The following is a 17,858-nucleotide window of genomic DNA, read 5'->3' as shown; positions in this document are numbered from 1 at the left end:
GAAAGATTTATTTTTCATTAAAAAATAAAAGTTTTCTTAACATATCTGTGTTGCAGCTTCAGGGATGGCAACTCAAAAAAGCAAGAAAAACAAGGCGTATCCGTTCTCAGGTCACCTGACCATCTTGTAATGGGTACAAAGGCACACGAGTCTTCAAACAAACTTTATTCAGAAACAAGTCTAATAATTCAGAACTCCCTTCCCCCAACTTTTCTTTGTCCGCCCTCACCGGCCCCACCCACCCCCCCAAAAAAAACAACCAAAACCATTAAATTCTCTTTCAAAACTACAGAAGTTAAGTGCTGAGTCAGCAAGGAAGCCAGGCGTGCTGCCCAAGCTTCTCCATCTCTCTCTGCTTGGACGCCGGGCTGCCCAGAGGCTGGCAGGGAGAGAGCCAGAGCAGTCCTCCACCACGCCAGGGTGGGGCTCGCAACATGGGCAGGCCTCTTGCACCCAGCCCCGAAGCCACCACCCCAGTGGGGGCAGGCAGTTCCAAGGCACTGTTTCCCTTCGTCAAGGGCATCCCATGGCTAAAGCAGCCTTTCAGGAACAGAAAGGCCTAAGGCAAGCCAAGTCTTCATCAAATGCTTGTGATGAAAACCACTGAGACCCGTGGGGGAGAGGGGGACGAGGATCTCTTGTCCCCCTCCCCCCCACCGAGTTTACCAGGCTTTGGGAAGCGGTTCCCTATTCTCCCTGCCTTCTCTTTCCATTCCTCCCCATCTCCCCCTTCCCCCCAAAGAGTTTTATTTTAGCTTGATGGTGGGGGTTCCGAAGAGGCTACTGACAACTCTTGGGGCTGGCCTGGGGGCTCTGGCATCTCTAAGGGGACATCGCATGCTTTTGCTTCCTGTGTGTCACAGAGCTCCTCCTGTCTCTGGGAGGGTGCAAGGCGCTCCTGGCTCTGGGCCTGGCTGTTCATCTTCTCTTCAGCTTCAATCTCTTCTGAGGTGGGGATGGAGTTCTTCTTGGGACGACCTTTGGGTTTTGTGGGTGCTTCCTGTCCACCTTTAAGAACCTATATGGGAAAAAAGGATGGTCATTAAATCTAATAAAGAACTTCCTCCCTCCTCTTTCCCAGTCAAGAGCATCTATACCATCCATTCCCAGCAGTGATGGCCTGGCAAAAAGGATTTTCAACTCATCACTTCTAGGGTATAAAGACATTTTCATTCGTTAAATGTTCATTACTCATTTTCCGTCAATATTACATATTTTGGCATTAAATAAAATGATCACAAACACATTTAAAAAATCCAACTTCAACGGTAAGGAAAGAAATAAAAAAATTAAAATATTACTGTGATTTCTATCAAGTTGACAAGTTAAAAGAAAAAGACAGTATTTATAGCAAGCAGGAAGAGAAATACTCATACTCCAGTATGGAAGTGTAAAGGGTGCAACCATCTCAAAAGGCAATCTGAGAATTCAAATCAAAAGTCTTAAAATGTGTACACTCTGACATAGAAATTCCACTTCTAGTAATTAAGCCTAAGGAAGTCATCAAAGACTGATGTAAAGATTGATCTGCAAAAAATGTTCATCAAAGAATTGGTTTTAACAGCAAAAACTGGGGGAAATATACTCTAAATTTCTGCAATATGATTGGGTAGATAATTACAGTATATCCCAAACAGAGAATACTTGATAACCATTACAGTTATTATGTAGGAGAATGTTTAGTGATACGGGAAATATTATTAATATACTTTTGTGGAAAACAGGTTATACCAGCATAATCCAAACTAGAGGACAGACAACTATATACCACCTTGGTTGCAGTATGAAGATCATCAATAATTTTTAAATTTTTTTTGTATTTTCTAATTTTTTTAAACAATGATCATATATTTCTGTAATCAGAAAAAAATGTAAGAAATATAGAATTGTATCTATAAAGAACTTACCAAACTCAACACCCAAAAGACATAATCCAGTGAAGAAATGGGCAAAAGACATGAACAGACACTTTTCCAAAAAAGATATCCAGATGGCTAACAGACACATGAAAACGTGCTCAGCAACACTCATCATAAGGCAAATCCATATCAAAACCACAATGAGATACTACCTCACATCTGTCAGAATGGATAAAATGAGTAAATCAGGCAACAACAGGTGTTGGCGAGGATGCGAACAAAGAGGAACCCTTTTGCACTGCTGGTGGGAATGCAAACTGGTGTGGCCACTCTGGAAAACAGTATGGAGGTTCCCCGAAAACTTAAAAATAGAGCTACCCTACGGCCCAGCAATTGCACTAGGTATTTATCCAAAGGATACAGGTGCGCTGTTTCAAAGGGGCACATGCACCCCAATGTTTATAGCAGCACTATCGACAATAGCCAAAGTGTGGAAAGACAACAAATGTCCATCGACTAATGAACAGATAAAGAAGATGTGGTATATATATACAATGGAATATCACTCAGTGATCAAAAAGAATGAGATCTTGCCATTTGCAACAAATGGATGGAACTAGAATGTATTATGCTAAGCAAAGTCAGCCAGAGAAAGACAAATATCATATGATTTCATTCATATGTGGAATTTAAGATACAAAACAGATGAACATAAGGGAAGGGAAGCAAAAATAATATAAAAACAGAGAGGGAGACAAACCATAAGAGACTCTTTAAAAAAATTTTAATATTTATTCATTTTTGAGAGAGAAAGACAGAGTGTGAGTGGGGGAGGGGCAGAGAGGGAGACACAGAATCCAAAGCAGGCTCCAGGCTCTGAGATGTCAGCACAGAGCCCAATGCAGGGCTCAAACCCATGAGCAGCAAGATCATGACCTGAGCCAAAGTTGGACGCTTAACCGACTGAGCCACCCAGGTGCCCCATGAGACTCTTAAATACAGAGAACAAATTGAGGGTTGCTGGAAGGGTGTTGGGTGGGGGGATGGGCTAAATGGGCAATGGGCTTTAAGGAGGGCACTTGTTGGGATGAGCACTGGGTGTTATATGTAAATGATGAATCACTAAATTCTATTCCTGAATCATTATTACCCTATTATATATGTTAACTAACTTGGATGTAAATTTCAAAAACGTGTTTAAAAACTGAAAAAAAAAAAGAAATATAGAATTATAGTGTTCAAGGATGTAGTAGAGAATAGAAAGTTCTAGCTAGCTTTGGAAGCAGAATAACTAGATTAAATGTTAACTCTGTTACTTTTCTGTTTTGTCCTTGGGAGAGTTCAGAGTTCTTTAAAGACTCTGAGCCTCAGTTTCCTTATCTGCAAAACAGAGATAATAATACCTTATCTCACAGGGTGACCAACAGATAGTGTACTGGAAAGAGCAAGAACTTTTTCTGAATGGCAGATTTCCTCGGTCCAGAATAGGCCTCCCACCCTCCTCATCTGGTTAACTCAGGTTAGGTAGTGCTTCTCCTGGGAGCCTTCTGTGATCTCCCAAGTGGAAGTCCAACACCCTCCACCATGTGCCCTATGAGCTCTTACACTCCCTCCATGCGAGCACTTTTCATAAACCACTGTCACTGCATGTTTACTTGCCTGTCCCACCCACTCAGCCCTTGCACATAGCAGGCATTCAATAACTGGTATTGAACAACAAGCCTTTTCCTAGAGGTGAAGAAAGATATAAAGCAAGCAAAATAACAGTATCCCAAATGGCCTTTGCTGATCTCATACATTATTATCCCAGTGTGTGATGTTCACAAGGGTACCATGACTTACGAAGGGGTAACTCTAAAAATATTTATGTGTTACTTTAGAACATAACAGATAGTCCTTCCACTGGCTCTGTACTCTGGTGTGGTTTAGTTGTTGATTTTCTCAGCAGCTAGTGAGAAGGGCTTCAGGAGTACCTGGATTAGCACAGATAATTAGGAGCGAACTATATTTTTGCCGCTTACATAACTAGCTTAATCTTATCTTCCGTAGTTGAACAGAGGCTCCTTGAAGGTGAGTTCTACATCTATCCCTTGCGTCAGGCTCTAGGCAAGCAACTTCTAACTACATCTCTGCAGTCACTAAATACTTACTCTTTCCTTTGAGAGGAGCACAGGATCTCCAGTGCCAAATTGTAAGAATGAATGAATTCAATAAACCATAGGTTCTTTTTTTAAAACAGCTTTACTGAGATATAATTCACATACCATACACTTCATCCATTCATATCGACAATTCTGTGATTTTTAGTACAGTCAGAATTGTACAACTATCACCAGAATCCAATTTTAGAACATTTTCATTGCCCCCCAAAAGAAACCCCACACTCGTTAACAGTCATTCCGTATTTCTCCCCAGCCCCTGCTCCCCAACCCTAGGCAACTGCTGATCTTGATTCTGTTTCCACAAATTTGCCTACTCTGGACATTTCGTATGAATTAGGTTATACAATATGTCATCCTTTGTGACTGGCTTCTTTTCAGTCAGCATAATGTTTTCAAGGGTCATCCATGTTGTAGCATATATCGATATTTCAATTCCGTTTTATGGCCAACTAACATAGACTGTATGGATATGCCACATTCCATCTGCCCCTGTGTCAGTTGATGGGCACCTGGGTTGCTTCTACCTTTTGGCTGCTGTGAACAGTGCTGCCATGAAGATGGGTATAGAAGTATCTGTTCAGTTCTTTTGGGTACCTACCTACAAATGGAATTGCTGGTCATAGGGTCACTACATTTTTTTGATGAGCTTCCAGACCTGTTTTCTAAAGCAGTGGCACCATGCCAATCAGCAGTATATGAAGGTTCCAGTTCTCCATATGCTCACCAATACTTGATATTCTATCTTTGTGGTTATAGCCATGCCGGTGGGTAGGAAGTGGTCTCCCGTGTAAGTTGCACTTCCCTGATGACTAACGAAGTTTGGCATCTTTTCCTGTGCTTATGGGCCAGCTCTGTGTCTTCTTTAGAAGAAGAATCCTTTGCCCATTTGAAAATCTGGTTGTCTTTTTATTACTGAGTTGTAATAGCTTTTTATACATTCTGGATACAGGTCCATTATCAGATACAAGATTTGCAAATGCATTCTCCCATTCTGTGTATTGTCTTTTTGCTTCCTTGAGGATGTCCTTTACAGCACAAAGGTTTTTAATGTTGATGAAGCCCAGTTTATTTTCTCTTTTGTTGCTTGTGCTTTTAGTGTGCTAAGCAGGTTTTGCCAAGTCCAGGGCTGTGCATACTTACTCTTAAATTTTCTTCTAAGAGTTTTACAGTTTTAGCTTTTACATTTAGGTCTGGGGTTCACTTTATTTTTTGTATATGGCACGAGGAAACCCATTAGCTCTCAGTAAACACCTCCTTCTAGCCAGGAATCTGCTTGGCCACTGTACTTTCCATGCAAACAGCAAACACAGAGATATGAAGGGGACCTCTAACAAGGGATACATGCTGACAGAATCCACCTCTGGGGAGAAGGCGTCCCTATATATTCCTTTTCACATAAGTCAGCATCTGATTTTTAATTCAGTCTGAGTGCAGGCTGTTGAAAGCACCCAGATGTGCCAAGATGGAACTGACATGTTGAAAGCAGCTCCACTTGGTATAAAAGAGGTTATACAAAATTAAGTTGCCCCATATAGTAATCAAGTTATAAAAGGGCAGGTCTAAGGAAGCCACCTAATTGGCAAAAGAAAGTCCAGCCCAGCAATTAGAGAACACCACCCACACAGCTTGGATAGACCCCACCTGGCTGTTTTCCTACCGCATGAAAAAAAATAATAATAAAAACAATCAGGCCATTTTCTAAATGGAATAAAACATTCCAGCACAAGCAGTAATTAGGAGATAACTACCCTCTTGGCTGCTTCCCGCATTCAACCTCTGGCCCCCTGCCTCCCAGCACACCTGAGATGTGCCATTATCTCACAACCGCCCCACTCCAGGAGCTGCACATTCTCATGCACCCTGTGGCCCTCCTCCCCAGATCCCTCCTTCCCAATGACTCCTAAAGCCAGTTTAGTTCCCTCGGTTGGGAGAGTCAGACAACCCACTGCTCTCAAGGTCACATGCCTCTTGGAAAAACAGCTTGCACACCATCTACGTCTATTAGCTGTGCCTGCTGCCAGTCTGCCTCAGAACTCTAAAACTAGAGTTTTACAACTGTTTTTCAAATGTTCTGTTGCTGAAGATGTCAGGACAGGCCTCTCTATCCTTCCCGAGGCGCTTGGGTCAGGGACAGGCAGTTTGACAGCACAGCTGTAATGTCAATGCAGGGAGGAACCCTCTACCTCCTCCATTACTCAGACAGGAAACCGAGCAGGCAGAAGTGGTTTGTCGTGGTCAAAGAGCAAGCCGAGGGCAGGGCTGGGATTTGAACACAAAACCCTGCCCATTTGAATCTAACGCTCATTGTGCATAATGTACGAAGGATACCTAAAATGTGCCGCTGTTATTTCTTTTCTTTCCTTTTTTTTTTTTTTAAGGTTTATTTATTTTTGAGAGAGAGCAAGAGCACAAGCAGGGGAGGGGCAGAGAGAGAGAAGACTGGACCGAAGGGGGCTTTGCACTGACAGCAGCGAACCAACGCGGGGCTTGACCTCATGAATTGCAGGATCACAACCTGAGCCAAAGTCGGACGCCCAACCAACTGAGCGAACCACTGAGCAGCCCTGTGCTCCTGTTATTTCTAATATTTATCTGCAGTTATGCAGTCTCCCAGCAGACCCTCGGCCACGGACTCATTAACCGGGGTGCTTTTTGCTCCTTTTTCTCTGTCTTCATTTGCAGCTCTCTGGAGCAGTGAGAGTCTGCTAAACTGATGAGTGTTCCCAAGCAGTGAGAGGCAAGTTCAGATTCTCCAGCATGAATCTCTTCCCAGCACCCTGTTCAGCAGCCTTTCTGTCCTAAAGGCCCAGTGGTGCCTCAAGCAGGACCCCCAAACACGAAGACACTGACTGGGAGACAACCCAGCAAGTGCTCAGTGAGAAAGAACAAACAGCCAGGATTGCTCTCATCCAAAAGAAACATTCAGAGCCCCTGGAAATTTCAGCTTGTGTCTCCTGGCCTCGGAAAGCATGGATAGGTAAATGAGGAGGAGGAGGAGGAGGAGGAGGAGGAGGAGGAGGAGGAGGGTGGCAGCTAAATTTCTCAGCTGCATACTATGCAGCAGGCATGGTGGTAAGAGCTTTACAGGGATTAGCTCAGTCAACACCACAACCCTATAAGGTACATGTATATTAGGCATTGTACTAACGAGGAAACAGGCGCACAGAGGTTAAGTAACCTGCTCAAGATTACATAGACAGTAACTGGTAGCATTGTGTGGAATTGTTGCCTATTCTGGAGACTTGCTGATGATGGTACATGGTCTGTGGCCCACCCAATTCTGTGACCGGGGCAGGAAGGTGGTGAATACATTTGGATCCTCTCACAGAACAGAACTGCGTGTTAGAGCTGAAAGAGATCACTGAATAATGAGGCACTTTCAGCCTGTTGCAAAACATTCTGGGTCCTCCTGGAACTAAAGCCAAAGAGAAATGGAGTGGAGGGTGAGCGTCCCATCTAATGTGCAAGATTAAATTTACCCAACCTGCTATAGCTTACAAATGCTGACCGGTAAAAACTAGTCAGAGATGCTATCTGGCCTCTGGCAGCACTATCGTTGGCTGCCGTGTGAATAACTCAGAATCAAGTGCTAATCTTTTTCCAGTTCCAATTAGGTTACTAGCCTTGAGACATCTTTATTACCCAATTAGCTTTTTCTTTTTCTCCCAGTACTTGAAGAGATAGCCTTGAAAGAGTTTTACCAGGAAAACATGAGGCGATCAGGCTCAGGCCCCCAACAATGGCTCGCTGTTCTGGGGGAGTCGGAACTCAGACCCACAAACTGAGCAACGACCCTCTCTCTCCTTTTAGCTCTGGCCATTCTGAAGTAGTTCAAGTGCTCCAAGGATTTCTGCCCATGACGCTCTTCCCACCTTCGCCTGGCCCACTTCTATTCACCCACTAAAACCAACGTGAAGCCCTCCCTTCTCTATCCTGATTCTGAACCCAGTAAATCCCCCTGTTGCCCTGATCACTCTGAATGATTACTAGTTTTACAGGTCGGTCTCCTCCTCCTTGACTGAGTATCTAGCTCTAATTTTATTTTGGAATGGACGGGTTCATGACCTACCTTTGCATCTCCATTGCCTGGTGCTCCAATATATGCTCAATAAATAACTGGTGAATGGAGAGCTTGGCGCTCTTGCTTCCTAAAGGGACCTGAATGTGGTGGGCCTGTGGCACGCTGAGGTTCAATCTGCTCACTTACTTCCATCTTGCCTTATACGACATGGATAACCAGCTCACACTGTGCCTGTAGCACAGTGGCAGGTGACCAGCAAGTGACGTCGGAGGCAAAGGCACACGCTCGTCCCACGGGCATCGGGCGGTGCTGGCAGGGATGGCGAGCTGTCAATTCATTAATCGTCTGACTCACGAAGAGATTGCTGATAACCGATTTCAACAATGCCTCTGCCGCTCAGGAGACATTGATGTCGACGATGATGATTGACGGAGGAAGGAGGTGGGTGGCAGACTTGCCCAAAATCAGTCAGGGAGGGACAGGCATGGGAACTTGGCCCAGGGTTTCTAACTCCCAGATCTGGTTCTTTCTGAGATCAGTCCCCCAGGAGGTTTCCGCCATCGTTTTCACGTGTGTGTTAGCGTTCTCGAGGTGTTGCGATGAACACTATTTAACTGAATCCCATTTATCTGGCACCTTCTCCCGGCACCCTTCTCACATACCTGTCCTCTGAACTCTTGTGGGCTTATACACCACCCAGTAATTATAACTCATCATCATGTGCTCCCTGGCTGCTTCCTGGACCTCGATTCCCCAGCTAGATCACAAATGCCATGAAGGCAGGCTTACATCTTATTTCGTTACTTCCCATAATGCCTAGGACAAGGCATGGCTCACAAGAGAGGCTAACACACGCGCTGATTCACCCAGCGTATGTGTGTTTTGTACACGCAAGTGACATCTAGGCCTCGCCTCGCAAGCACTCCGCGAGCCACACGGCCTCCACCTTCATGAACATCCCTTCCGCTCAGGCTCAGGCCTTCCCAGAGGAAATGATGAGATTTGCCTAGGAATTTCCTTCCGGGAAGATAAATGCTGCCTTGTTGGCTTTTTTTTTTTTTAATGTTTCACATTAATATTAATTTACAATGTATTTATTATTCTCATTGTTAGCAGTCAACAGCAAGAACTAAAGTTTTCAGAAAAAATTACTGGACAAAAACACAAAAAATGAGACAATGTCTCACTATCTATTAGCTATTAAAAATATCTATTAGCTTACTTGTTTTCCTGAAAACCAGGGGATGGATAATTACCTTAGCTATTCTCCAATAGCTAAGGTAATATTCTCCAGTGATTGTATAAAAAAAAAAAAATCAGATTCTAGCCTTTGAAATGCCAGAGAAGATGGCGCATGACCAGATGGGTTAGCAAATTAGAATGTCAGCCAAGCAGGCCTGGACCCCCTGGTCCATGGGAGACGAGAAAGGACCAGTAGGATTCAGTGAGGACTGACAAAGGACCGGGTCCCAGGTTTCTGAGGATTACAATTCTGAGGTTTCTGAGTATTCCTGGTCCCTAAAGAAAATAGGCTGCTTCCCAGCCTCTTTTCCCAGCTCACCTCTGTTCTCTGGGCTTTGACCTTTTCCCCTTGCAGTTTACAAAACTGGAAATGAAACACTCAACTACTTGGGAAGTTTGGGTTTAACACATCTTTCAAACTGTTTGTTTTTTTTTTTTTTAAAGGAAGTTGAGTTCCTCAAAATATAAGAGATGTAGATTTGTTTTTTTTTTGGGGGGGGGGGTTTGTTTAGAGAGATGTTTCTGTTCATCGGTCCATTGAAAAACCAAAGATGGAATGAGGCATTAACTAGGTGGTAGAGCAGTATCAGGGACCCCGTAGTCCTTATATCAAGTGCATCAGAGGAAGGTGGGAGCTTGTTAGCACATGCATTCCCAGCCCTGTCACAGATCTCTGCAGTCAGGGTGTTGGGAGGCTCCTGGAGTTCTACGTTTTTGCCTGCAAACCAGGTTACTCTGATACCCACTAAAGTTTGAGAATCACTGCATTACAGGACACAGAGCTACAGGAACAACAGATGGGTCCTATATGTCATTATAAACAAAGAGTACTGACTTCTATTCTAAGCTACTGGTGGGAGGGGGAAGGAAGTTCTTTGAAAAGGCTAGCAGGTGGGGTTAAAACTAGCAACTGAGAAGCTTGTGGGCTTTCTTTTATTTCTAAGGAAACTGTGAAAAAGAATATCCTTCTGGTCAGGAAATCCAGGTCAGGAGGAATGACTTATCTGACTGTTCAAACTGCCTCCCCCCACAGCCAGCATCATGATAGGAATCACACTCTCTGGAACCCAAACCACCAAATGGTCCTTCCTGCCTCCTTACCAGCCCTGTAGTAAGACTTTTTCCCATCATGATGGGCACATGGTGAGACTCACTCTCTTCTTTCTTACCATTTTCTTCCACTTCATCCTGCGGTTCTGATACCAAGTCTTCACTTGCAGTTGAGTGAGTCCCAGAGACTGGGCCAAGTCCAACCTAGAAGGCATGAGATACAGAGGAAGGATGAGGAAGGAGGGGAAGGGCAGTAGAGATGGGGTCCTTTGACCAACTCTGGCACTGCTATCAATGCGTGAACGTCCCCCATTAAACCAGTTCTTCCCCCCAAAACTATACTTTCCAAGAATCTCATGGATGAAACTCTGGGAACCTAGGAAACAGTTGCCCACACCCACAGATACCTAGGGCAATCATCCTGGAAACATTCAGTGTCCACACTGGACCCAAAGAGGATTTCTCAGCCTTGACTGCAAAGTCCTCTTTCTGACCTGACAGAGTCTTTACTGGGATCCTACACAAAATAAGGGCTCTGACCCCCAAATCCATACTGGAAAGGAAAAGTTAAGACCTATCATCCTTGTCAAAATCCTGCTCATCATCCCAGATCTGGCTCAAGCCACTCCCCCCCCCCACCAGGTGAGCCTCCCCACACCCATGACACCTCCCATGGATTATCTGCTCTGTACCTTCCCAACTGTCAGCCCTCACCGAGGTGGCTCCACATTCTCAAGTGTTCTCTAACTGTTTCACATGAATAATTTGTGCCTCCCTGACTCAACTGCAAGGGCAGAGTCCACAAATGTGCCTATCACATTCTAAAGCCAGACCAAGGACTCAAAAATACCTTCTGATGGATTGATTCATTCCTTGTAGCTGCCCTAAACTGTTATAATGGTAGACTCCAAATGAAATTAAATCAGTAGCCCCTCCTGTTTCCCATTCTGCTTTTAACCACGGTTCTGCATTTCTCTGTAGCCTTCTGAAAAGTCCTGAATGTCAAAGCCATTCCTGGGAGGTGTGAGGTTGGAGTTACTTCTGACAACAGAGCAACTATTTCTTGAGTACCCAGGCCCCCGTGCTAAGCCCCTGACATATGCTGTCTTATTTCTTCCATTCATAGTGCTGTGAAGTAGGTATAATTATTCCCCATCTTATGGATGAGAGATTTGAAGCTTGGAGAGACTAGAATCTCTTGTTAACCATGGCTAAATCCTGTCTGCTACCTGCTTTCGTAAATAAAGTTTTGTTACGTACTGTCCGTGGCGGCTTTCATGCTACAGCCTGAGAGTTGAATGGTGGAGACAAAGACTATATGGCCCACAAAACTGAAAATATTTTCTCGCTGACCCTGTACAAGAAAAACTTTGCTGACCCTTGGTAGATGATCCTAGAGTGAGAAGTGGAGCCAGAATTCAAACTTGCTTACATCTGTCTTATAGTCCTCCTCCTGTATAGGGGCTCCCCTCCACCCACCATATTTTTGCACAAGTTAGATCTGTCAAAGGGAAGTCCTTGCTCAAGCTTTTGTGGAGAAGAATGCAGGGGTGGGTGCCACATCATAAGGTGTAGCAAACAACCCAATTGGAGCATATTAAATGTGAAAAAGAACCAGGCTTCCAAACCCAGTCCTCAAGATTACAACTACTTTGTTGACCTACTTTGTTCAGAACCCCAGGTCTACCTGAGCATCAACTGGTTGGACCACCTCCTTGAGCCAACCCTAGCTGTCTCCCTGTGGCTCCAACCTGGGTCACTGCAGAAGTATGGACAGCTAGAGCAGTAATTTGGGATGAGCACCCTTGATATAATGAGCAGGGGTCACCACTTTCAAGGGTCCCAGGATCCTAAGGATTACAATTCTGAGGTTTCTAAGGATCATAATTTGTGGATCGAAGGTCCCTTATCTCACACAAACCTTCAGAGCCAAGAACCTGAGCCTCAGGGACTCCCAGGTGTGAGTTCTCAGCTCCAACTATCTTCCCCGTGAGAGTGAGGAGCAACATATCACCATCAGGAAGGCCAATGGGTATCGGCAATGAAGGTTCCAGGTGCTAATTCCTGGTACTGCCGGGTGCACTGCCCAGCCCCCCTGCTCCGACTAGAGTGCGCAATTTAAACCTCCAATACTAAACACAGTCTTTCTCCGAGGAACTTCAGAGCCTGTCTTAAATCTGCATTCATGTATGTCTGGCCGTCCCAGGAAAAGGGCTACTGGAAGCTAACAGTTTTATTGAAAGTGATTAACAGACTGAAGCTAATAAAGCCCCGGTGCCAACAGCACTTAGGTCTCCCCCGCTAACAGAGAGCTGTTTCCCAGGCAGTCATTCATGAAGAACCAAGGACCCAGGGGGCCATGCCACAGGCTTCTGGTCTCCCAGGCTCCCACCGCCCCTTCCAGCCCGGTTCACCTGAGGCCATCAGGTGCATTAGTCAATGGAAGGCTCAGTTCGCAGCTCTGTGCGTTGTGTTAGCACATGGCGTTAGCTCACTTGGGAAAAATGCACCCCTGACTCACTCTGGCTACAGAAACAGCTTCACTGTCATCAGCTTTCTCTCATTACCTGCCACCGTTACAAATTCTCACTTCCCTGCATATTCACTTAAATGGGGTCACCTAGGAAACTGGAGAAACAAACAAAGGGGAAGAGGGAGAAAGCTGTGGGAGGAGGGAGTGCTCATGGCCCTGGTCACGTACATAGGGAGGTGAGGAACACGGGAGAGGGCGGGTTAAGGCGGCAGCTTCCATGCCAACCAGATGGTGTCCTTCTCCCCAGGCAAGTGAATCAATCCTACGTAGGTCACCTGAGAGGTGCCTGGGCAGGTATCCGGAAGTCCCAGGAGCTTTATTAGGAACTAACATTTCTGTTAAAGAATCCTCTGGCTTCTAGAAAATAAGCCTTAAGTTTTACCCTGTTGAAGCCCTTCTGGTAAACCACCACACAAGTGGTAAATAATGTGCTCACCTCACCTGGTTGCCCACATCCCCGAGGCTCTCCATCACATGCCAGGGGTACCGAAATTGCTGCTGATGCCTAGAGATCCCTTCTGTTAATCCCCAGTTCACAGCCACGTCTCCACTGTCCACCCAAAGGCTCCTCAGATGCTCAAGTTCAAACAGAACTCACTCTTTCCCCACCAAACCCAGTCTGTCCTCTGCCTTGCACACCTGCAGTTACGGTGGCCCGATCCTGGAAGCGCAGAATTCCCACTCTCTCTCCTGTCTTCTTCACACCAGTGTCAGTTCTGTCCATTCCACCTTCAAAACTGTTCTCCAATCTCTTCTCCCCTCTGTGTTCCCACTGTCACCACCTTAACTCAGGTGTTCAGTGACTATCCCTGGACTCCCTCCCATTCTCCTGCTCCATTGCTTCCCTCTCAAATCAGTCACTTACGGTGCCACCAAAGTGAGGAGTCTAAAATGTCAACCTGGCCATGTCATTTGCAGTGCTTGGTGGCTGCTGATGGACAGCCTAGACAAAGTGTGCATTCTTGGGCCAGGCCCACGAGCCTTCCCATCCCCACGGCCTCATCTCTGGCCACGCCCACACATGCACCTTCATCTGGAGATGTCCCTACCACTTGCATTTCCCTCAGCAGGGAGACGTGCCTCTCTGCCTCTGAGTGCCATTCCCTCTGGAATCAAAGCTCTTCGTAAATGCTGCCTCCTCTGAGAAACCTTCCCGATCCCCACCCGACACACTCAGCAATATCTCTGTGCTCCTCCAGCCCTTGGTAACACACCGGCACCAGTACCCACGCACTGTGTTGTAGTCATTTGTCATTTCCTTCCCCTTGATCCGGACTTTCTAGACTCATAACCCCTGCCACAGTGCCCGGCATACGGCAAACCCCTGATGTGTGCCCTTTGGTTAGTGGTTTATAGACTCCTCTCTCACTTAAATTTGTATCAAACAGCTACTAATAGCTTAAGAGATGCATTGGGGTTTCCTTCCCTTTCTCTTTGCTAGGACTAAGGGCCAAACCTAGCACGGACCAGGAAGTGAGCAGAAAGGACCTGGAAAATCCTCCCCCAAAATAGATCGCTCATTAGCTCAGCCACTTCCACATCTCCAGAGTGAGTTTGAAGAAACAAGACATACATTCTTGCACAGTCTGCAGTTTAGATACTAAATTAAAGAAATAAGGTGAGAATCTGAGTAAAGCAGGGGTCATAGCTCAATGATCTGGATCTCAAAAGGGTTTAAAGAAGGGCCTCCCATCCAAGTCCTCCTCCTCTCAGCCACGTGGTTCTGACTTAGTATCTCTCACATGTATCAGGACATCTAACAGCTCCTCAACTGAATTAATCCAGGCCTTTCCATGCAAGAGCCAGGCCAGCACACTGAGCCAGCTGGGAGTCACGGGGTAGGGAGAAGCCCCAGAAGGTCCCGGGTCCCAATCCCACATCTAGCCCCACTGCACCTGAGCCTGTGTGCAAAGTGGCTTTTCAAAACCAAACCCGTTTTCCAGCTCAGAACCTGGGCAACCATTTCCTAAACATGACCTTGCTTATTATACTTGAGCAGTTAAGCTAAATACAGCAAGGAGCATAAATTCAGCAACACGCAGGCTTCCGGGGCTTAAGTGTGAGGAGTGCACGTGGGCTGGGTTCTGTTGAACGAGCAGGAACTACAGAAGCCAAGGACGAGACTCCTGCCGTGGTGTGGAACCTCTCTAAAACAGTCTTTGTGGCCATCCATCCCACACACACAGCCAAAAGGGTCTTCTTCCCTGCCCAAGGGCCTTCCCTGTGGACAGTCCTCTCCCTGGTTTCTCACCTGTCTGGGGTGGACAAGTACTTCTGCTTCTGGAATTTCTTCTCCAGGCCCATGAGCTGCAGCTCAGTGAAGATAGTGCGACTCCGACGGGGCTTCTTCTGCCGGGGCGTGGGCTGCTCCGTCTCTGACTCGCTGCTGCCTAGAGCCTCGCCCCCCGGGACCTCAGCAGAGGTGGCCTCAGAGGCCGGGTGGCAGGACAATGCCTGGGCAGCTCCCGGGGTGGCAGGGACCAGGTGGGAGATGACCGCGGGCTGTCGGGTGATCACTGAGAGGAGAGGGTATGCCCGGAGGGAAGCAGGGCCTGGAAGACAAACAGGGAAGCAGGTCACAAGAGGAGCCAGCGGGGGAAGGAAGCCAGAGGCCCCCGGAGGACCGCTTGCAGAGACCTGACTGGTGGGGCCTCTGGATCAGGAGGAGGTATAATGGAAGAAGGGGAAGCAGCAGCAACTCATGACCTAGAACTGCTGGGTGGGCGGGTGAGCTGTGCTCGGCCTGAGGTATGAGAGGTCCCCACGGCCAGGAAGAGGGTCCTGCAATTCCTCTGGTGTTAAGTGCACGTTTCCCCTCTCTCTTTTTTCTTTTTAAAGTTTATTTATTTATTTTAAGGAGGAGGAGAGGGACAGAGAGGAAGAGAGAGAAGGAGAGAACCCCAAGCAGGCTCTGCACTGTCAGCACAGTGCCCGACACAGGACTTGATCCCATGAACTGTGAGATCGTGACCTGAGCCCAAATCTAGAGTCAGATACGTAACTGACTAAGCCACCCAGGAGCACCCGCCATCTTTTTTAAACCTCTAAATTCTGGTTTCAGAACTATGGGTCAATAATCTGAGCAGATGAAAAGCAGTTGTCAGAAAAAGCTAGAAACACACACTTGAGAATACAAATAGGTTTGTAATATACAAACTGCCTGAGAATCACCTCTGGTCTTTGTAAAAATACATAGTTCAAACTGTGCATTCCTCCTGAGAGGTCTTTAGACCTTGAATCATAACATTTTTCAGAGCTGGAAGGATGCTTAAAGATTATTTCATCCAGGGGCTCCTGGGTGGCTTAGTCGGCTCAACGTCAACTCTTGGTTTTCGGCTCAGGTCATGATCTCACAGTTTCGTGGATCTGAGCCCCGCTTAGGGCTCTGTGTGTTGCCACTGCAGAGCCTGTTTGGGATTCTCTCTCTCCTCTCTCTCTCTGCCCCTCCCCCACTGTCTCTCTCAAAATAAACAAATAAACTTTAAAAAGAAAATGAGTATTTCATTCAACTTCTTCATTTCAGAGACAAGGCTGAGTGAAAGGCTAAGTGACGTGCCTAACATCACAGAGATTAGAGCTTTGAGCAAGAAGGCCCAGGAGTCAAACCAAGTTCTTCTGGCTTGAAGTCCACTCTTATCACATCATGAACCACATGCATACATCATTTAGGGAAGGGGGAAAACAGAAAGATTTTAATTCACATGGAAACTCGGATCCATTACGGCCGGCTGCCTACAGCACTGTGCTGAGGACGACTGCCAGGCTGGGTCAGAGCTTGGCTGAGAAAAGAGAGCTGACGTTGAGTGATGACGTCTGCCGAAATGCCGTGGGCATCTGCGGGGGCGTAAGGTGGTATATATGCTAGCCATGTGCCACTCCTGCCTTAGGAATTTCAAGGCAGAAGTACTTTTCTGCCCAAGAATCTTACGTCTTTAAAGTTCAAGTAAAAGAGCTCTTCCTTTTCATTATTCAATAGGATTATGTTTCAAATGTCATGATCATTACCTATATGTCATTTTATCTTTCCGGGCCTCAGTCTTGCCATCCACATAGTGAGTAAAAGATAATTTCAAAGAATTCTTCAAATTCTAACTTACTGATGCCAGTAAAATACTTCTCATCCCAAGCCCATTTTGATATCTGATGAATACAGAGGAGACACAGGGACTGCCCTTGGGGACTCGGCCCAGCCCTGACAACTCATTACGAAGGCAAAGGCAGGCATGTGAGCCAGCCAACATTCACACTAGTTCTGGGTTAAAACGAACCAATGTCAAAGAGACATTCAGGGGCTGCTTGTGTTCTGTCTCCCTCCTCTGGGTTGGCTTTTCTCTTCTTATTCATTCCCATGCTTCTGTTTTGGACTCCAGTCACAGTTATTAAAGCAGATAACTTCTCTTGTTCTTCTAGAAAGGCCCAGTACAAACCACAAAGTTGTTAAATAATAAATCACCAACGGCTATGACTTCCATGAACTCTCCAGCCAATGCTAACACTTGAGGTTTTGTGTTGTGGATTCTTTTTGAGGAAAAAAAAAAAAAAAACATCTGGGAATGAATTATAGCAAGAAAATAAGGACACCTGGGCCTCTGGTTTTGGATCTCCCAGTATACATTACGAAATGTCACTTCTTGAAAAAAAAATTATCTGAAAGCTTCTTTACTGGCATGAGGTATTTCTCATCTCAAATCACTTTATTCCTTTAATTCGGACATTTCTTTTAAAAGGAACAGTCTTTATTAAACAGGCTAACTTATACTCTAGACACTCTGGAGCTTACCAGCATGGCAACTGCCTAGTTACCTACCTGTCAGTAATGCTTTTATCACCTGAGTTTCCGCTTTCTCTTGTGAAGAGAGTTAAACTTTTTTCCCTAACATTAGAAAATATTTTGGAAGTGTGGTAATATCTAGTGTTGGCAAGGATATGGGGAAATGGGCACCCATATATTGTTGGTGATATACCAGTATAGTCTTTTAGAAGGCCAAACT

General features: G+C 45.8%; 1 protein-coding gene across 1 annotated transcript in view; it reads right to left on the bottom strand.

Moving 5' to 3' along the window:
* Nucleotides 1–255: 255 nt before the first annotated feature.
* BARX2 (BARX homeobox 2) overlaps nt 256–17,858 on the bottom strand; it is a 76,219-nt gene continuing 58,616 nt past the window's right edge. Inside the window, exons 2-4 of the mRNA XM_007082690.2 lie at nt 15,119–15,419; nt 10,454–10,538; nt 256–1,018 (exon numbers count right to left, since the gene is read on the bottom strand). Of these exons, the coding sequence (XP_007082752.1) occupies nt 752–1,018; nt 10,454–10,538; nt 15,119–15,419 (653 nt within the window). The 3' untranslated portion in view covers nt 256–751. The remainder of the gene's footprint in view (nt 1,019–10,453; nt 10,539–15,118; nt 15,420–17,858) is intronic.

Source organism: Panthera tigris, chromosome D1 (genome assembly GCF_018350195.1).
Source record: "Panthera tigris isolate Pti1 chromosome D1, P.tigris_Pti1_mat1.1, whole genome shotgun sequence".
NCBI classification, from domain to species: Eukaryota; Metazoa; Chordata; class Mammalia; order Carnivora; family Felidae; genus Panthera; species Panthera tigris.
This window is presented reverse-complemented; position numbering and strand designations above follow the sequence as displayed.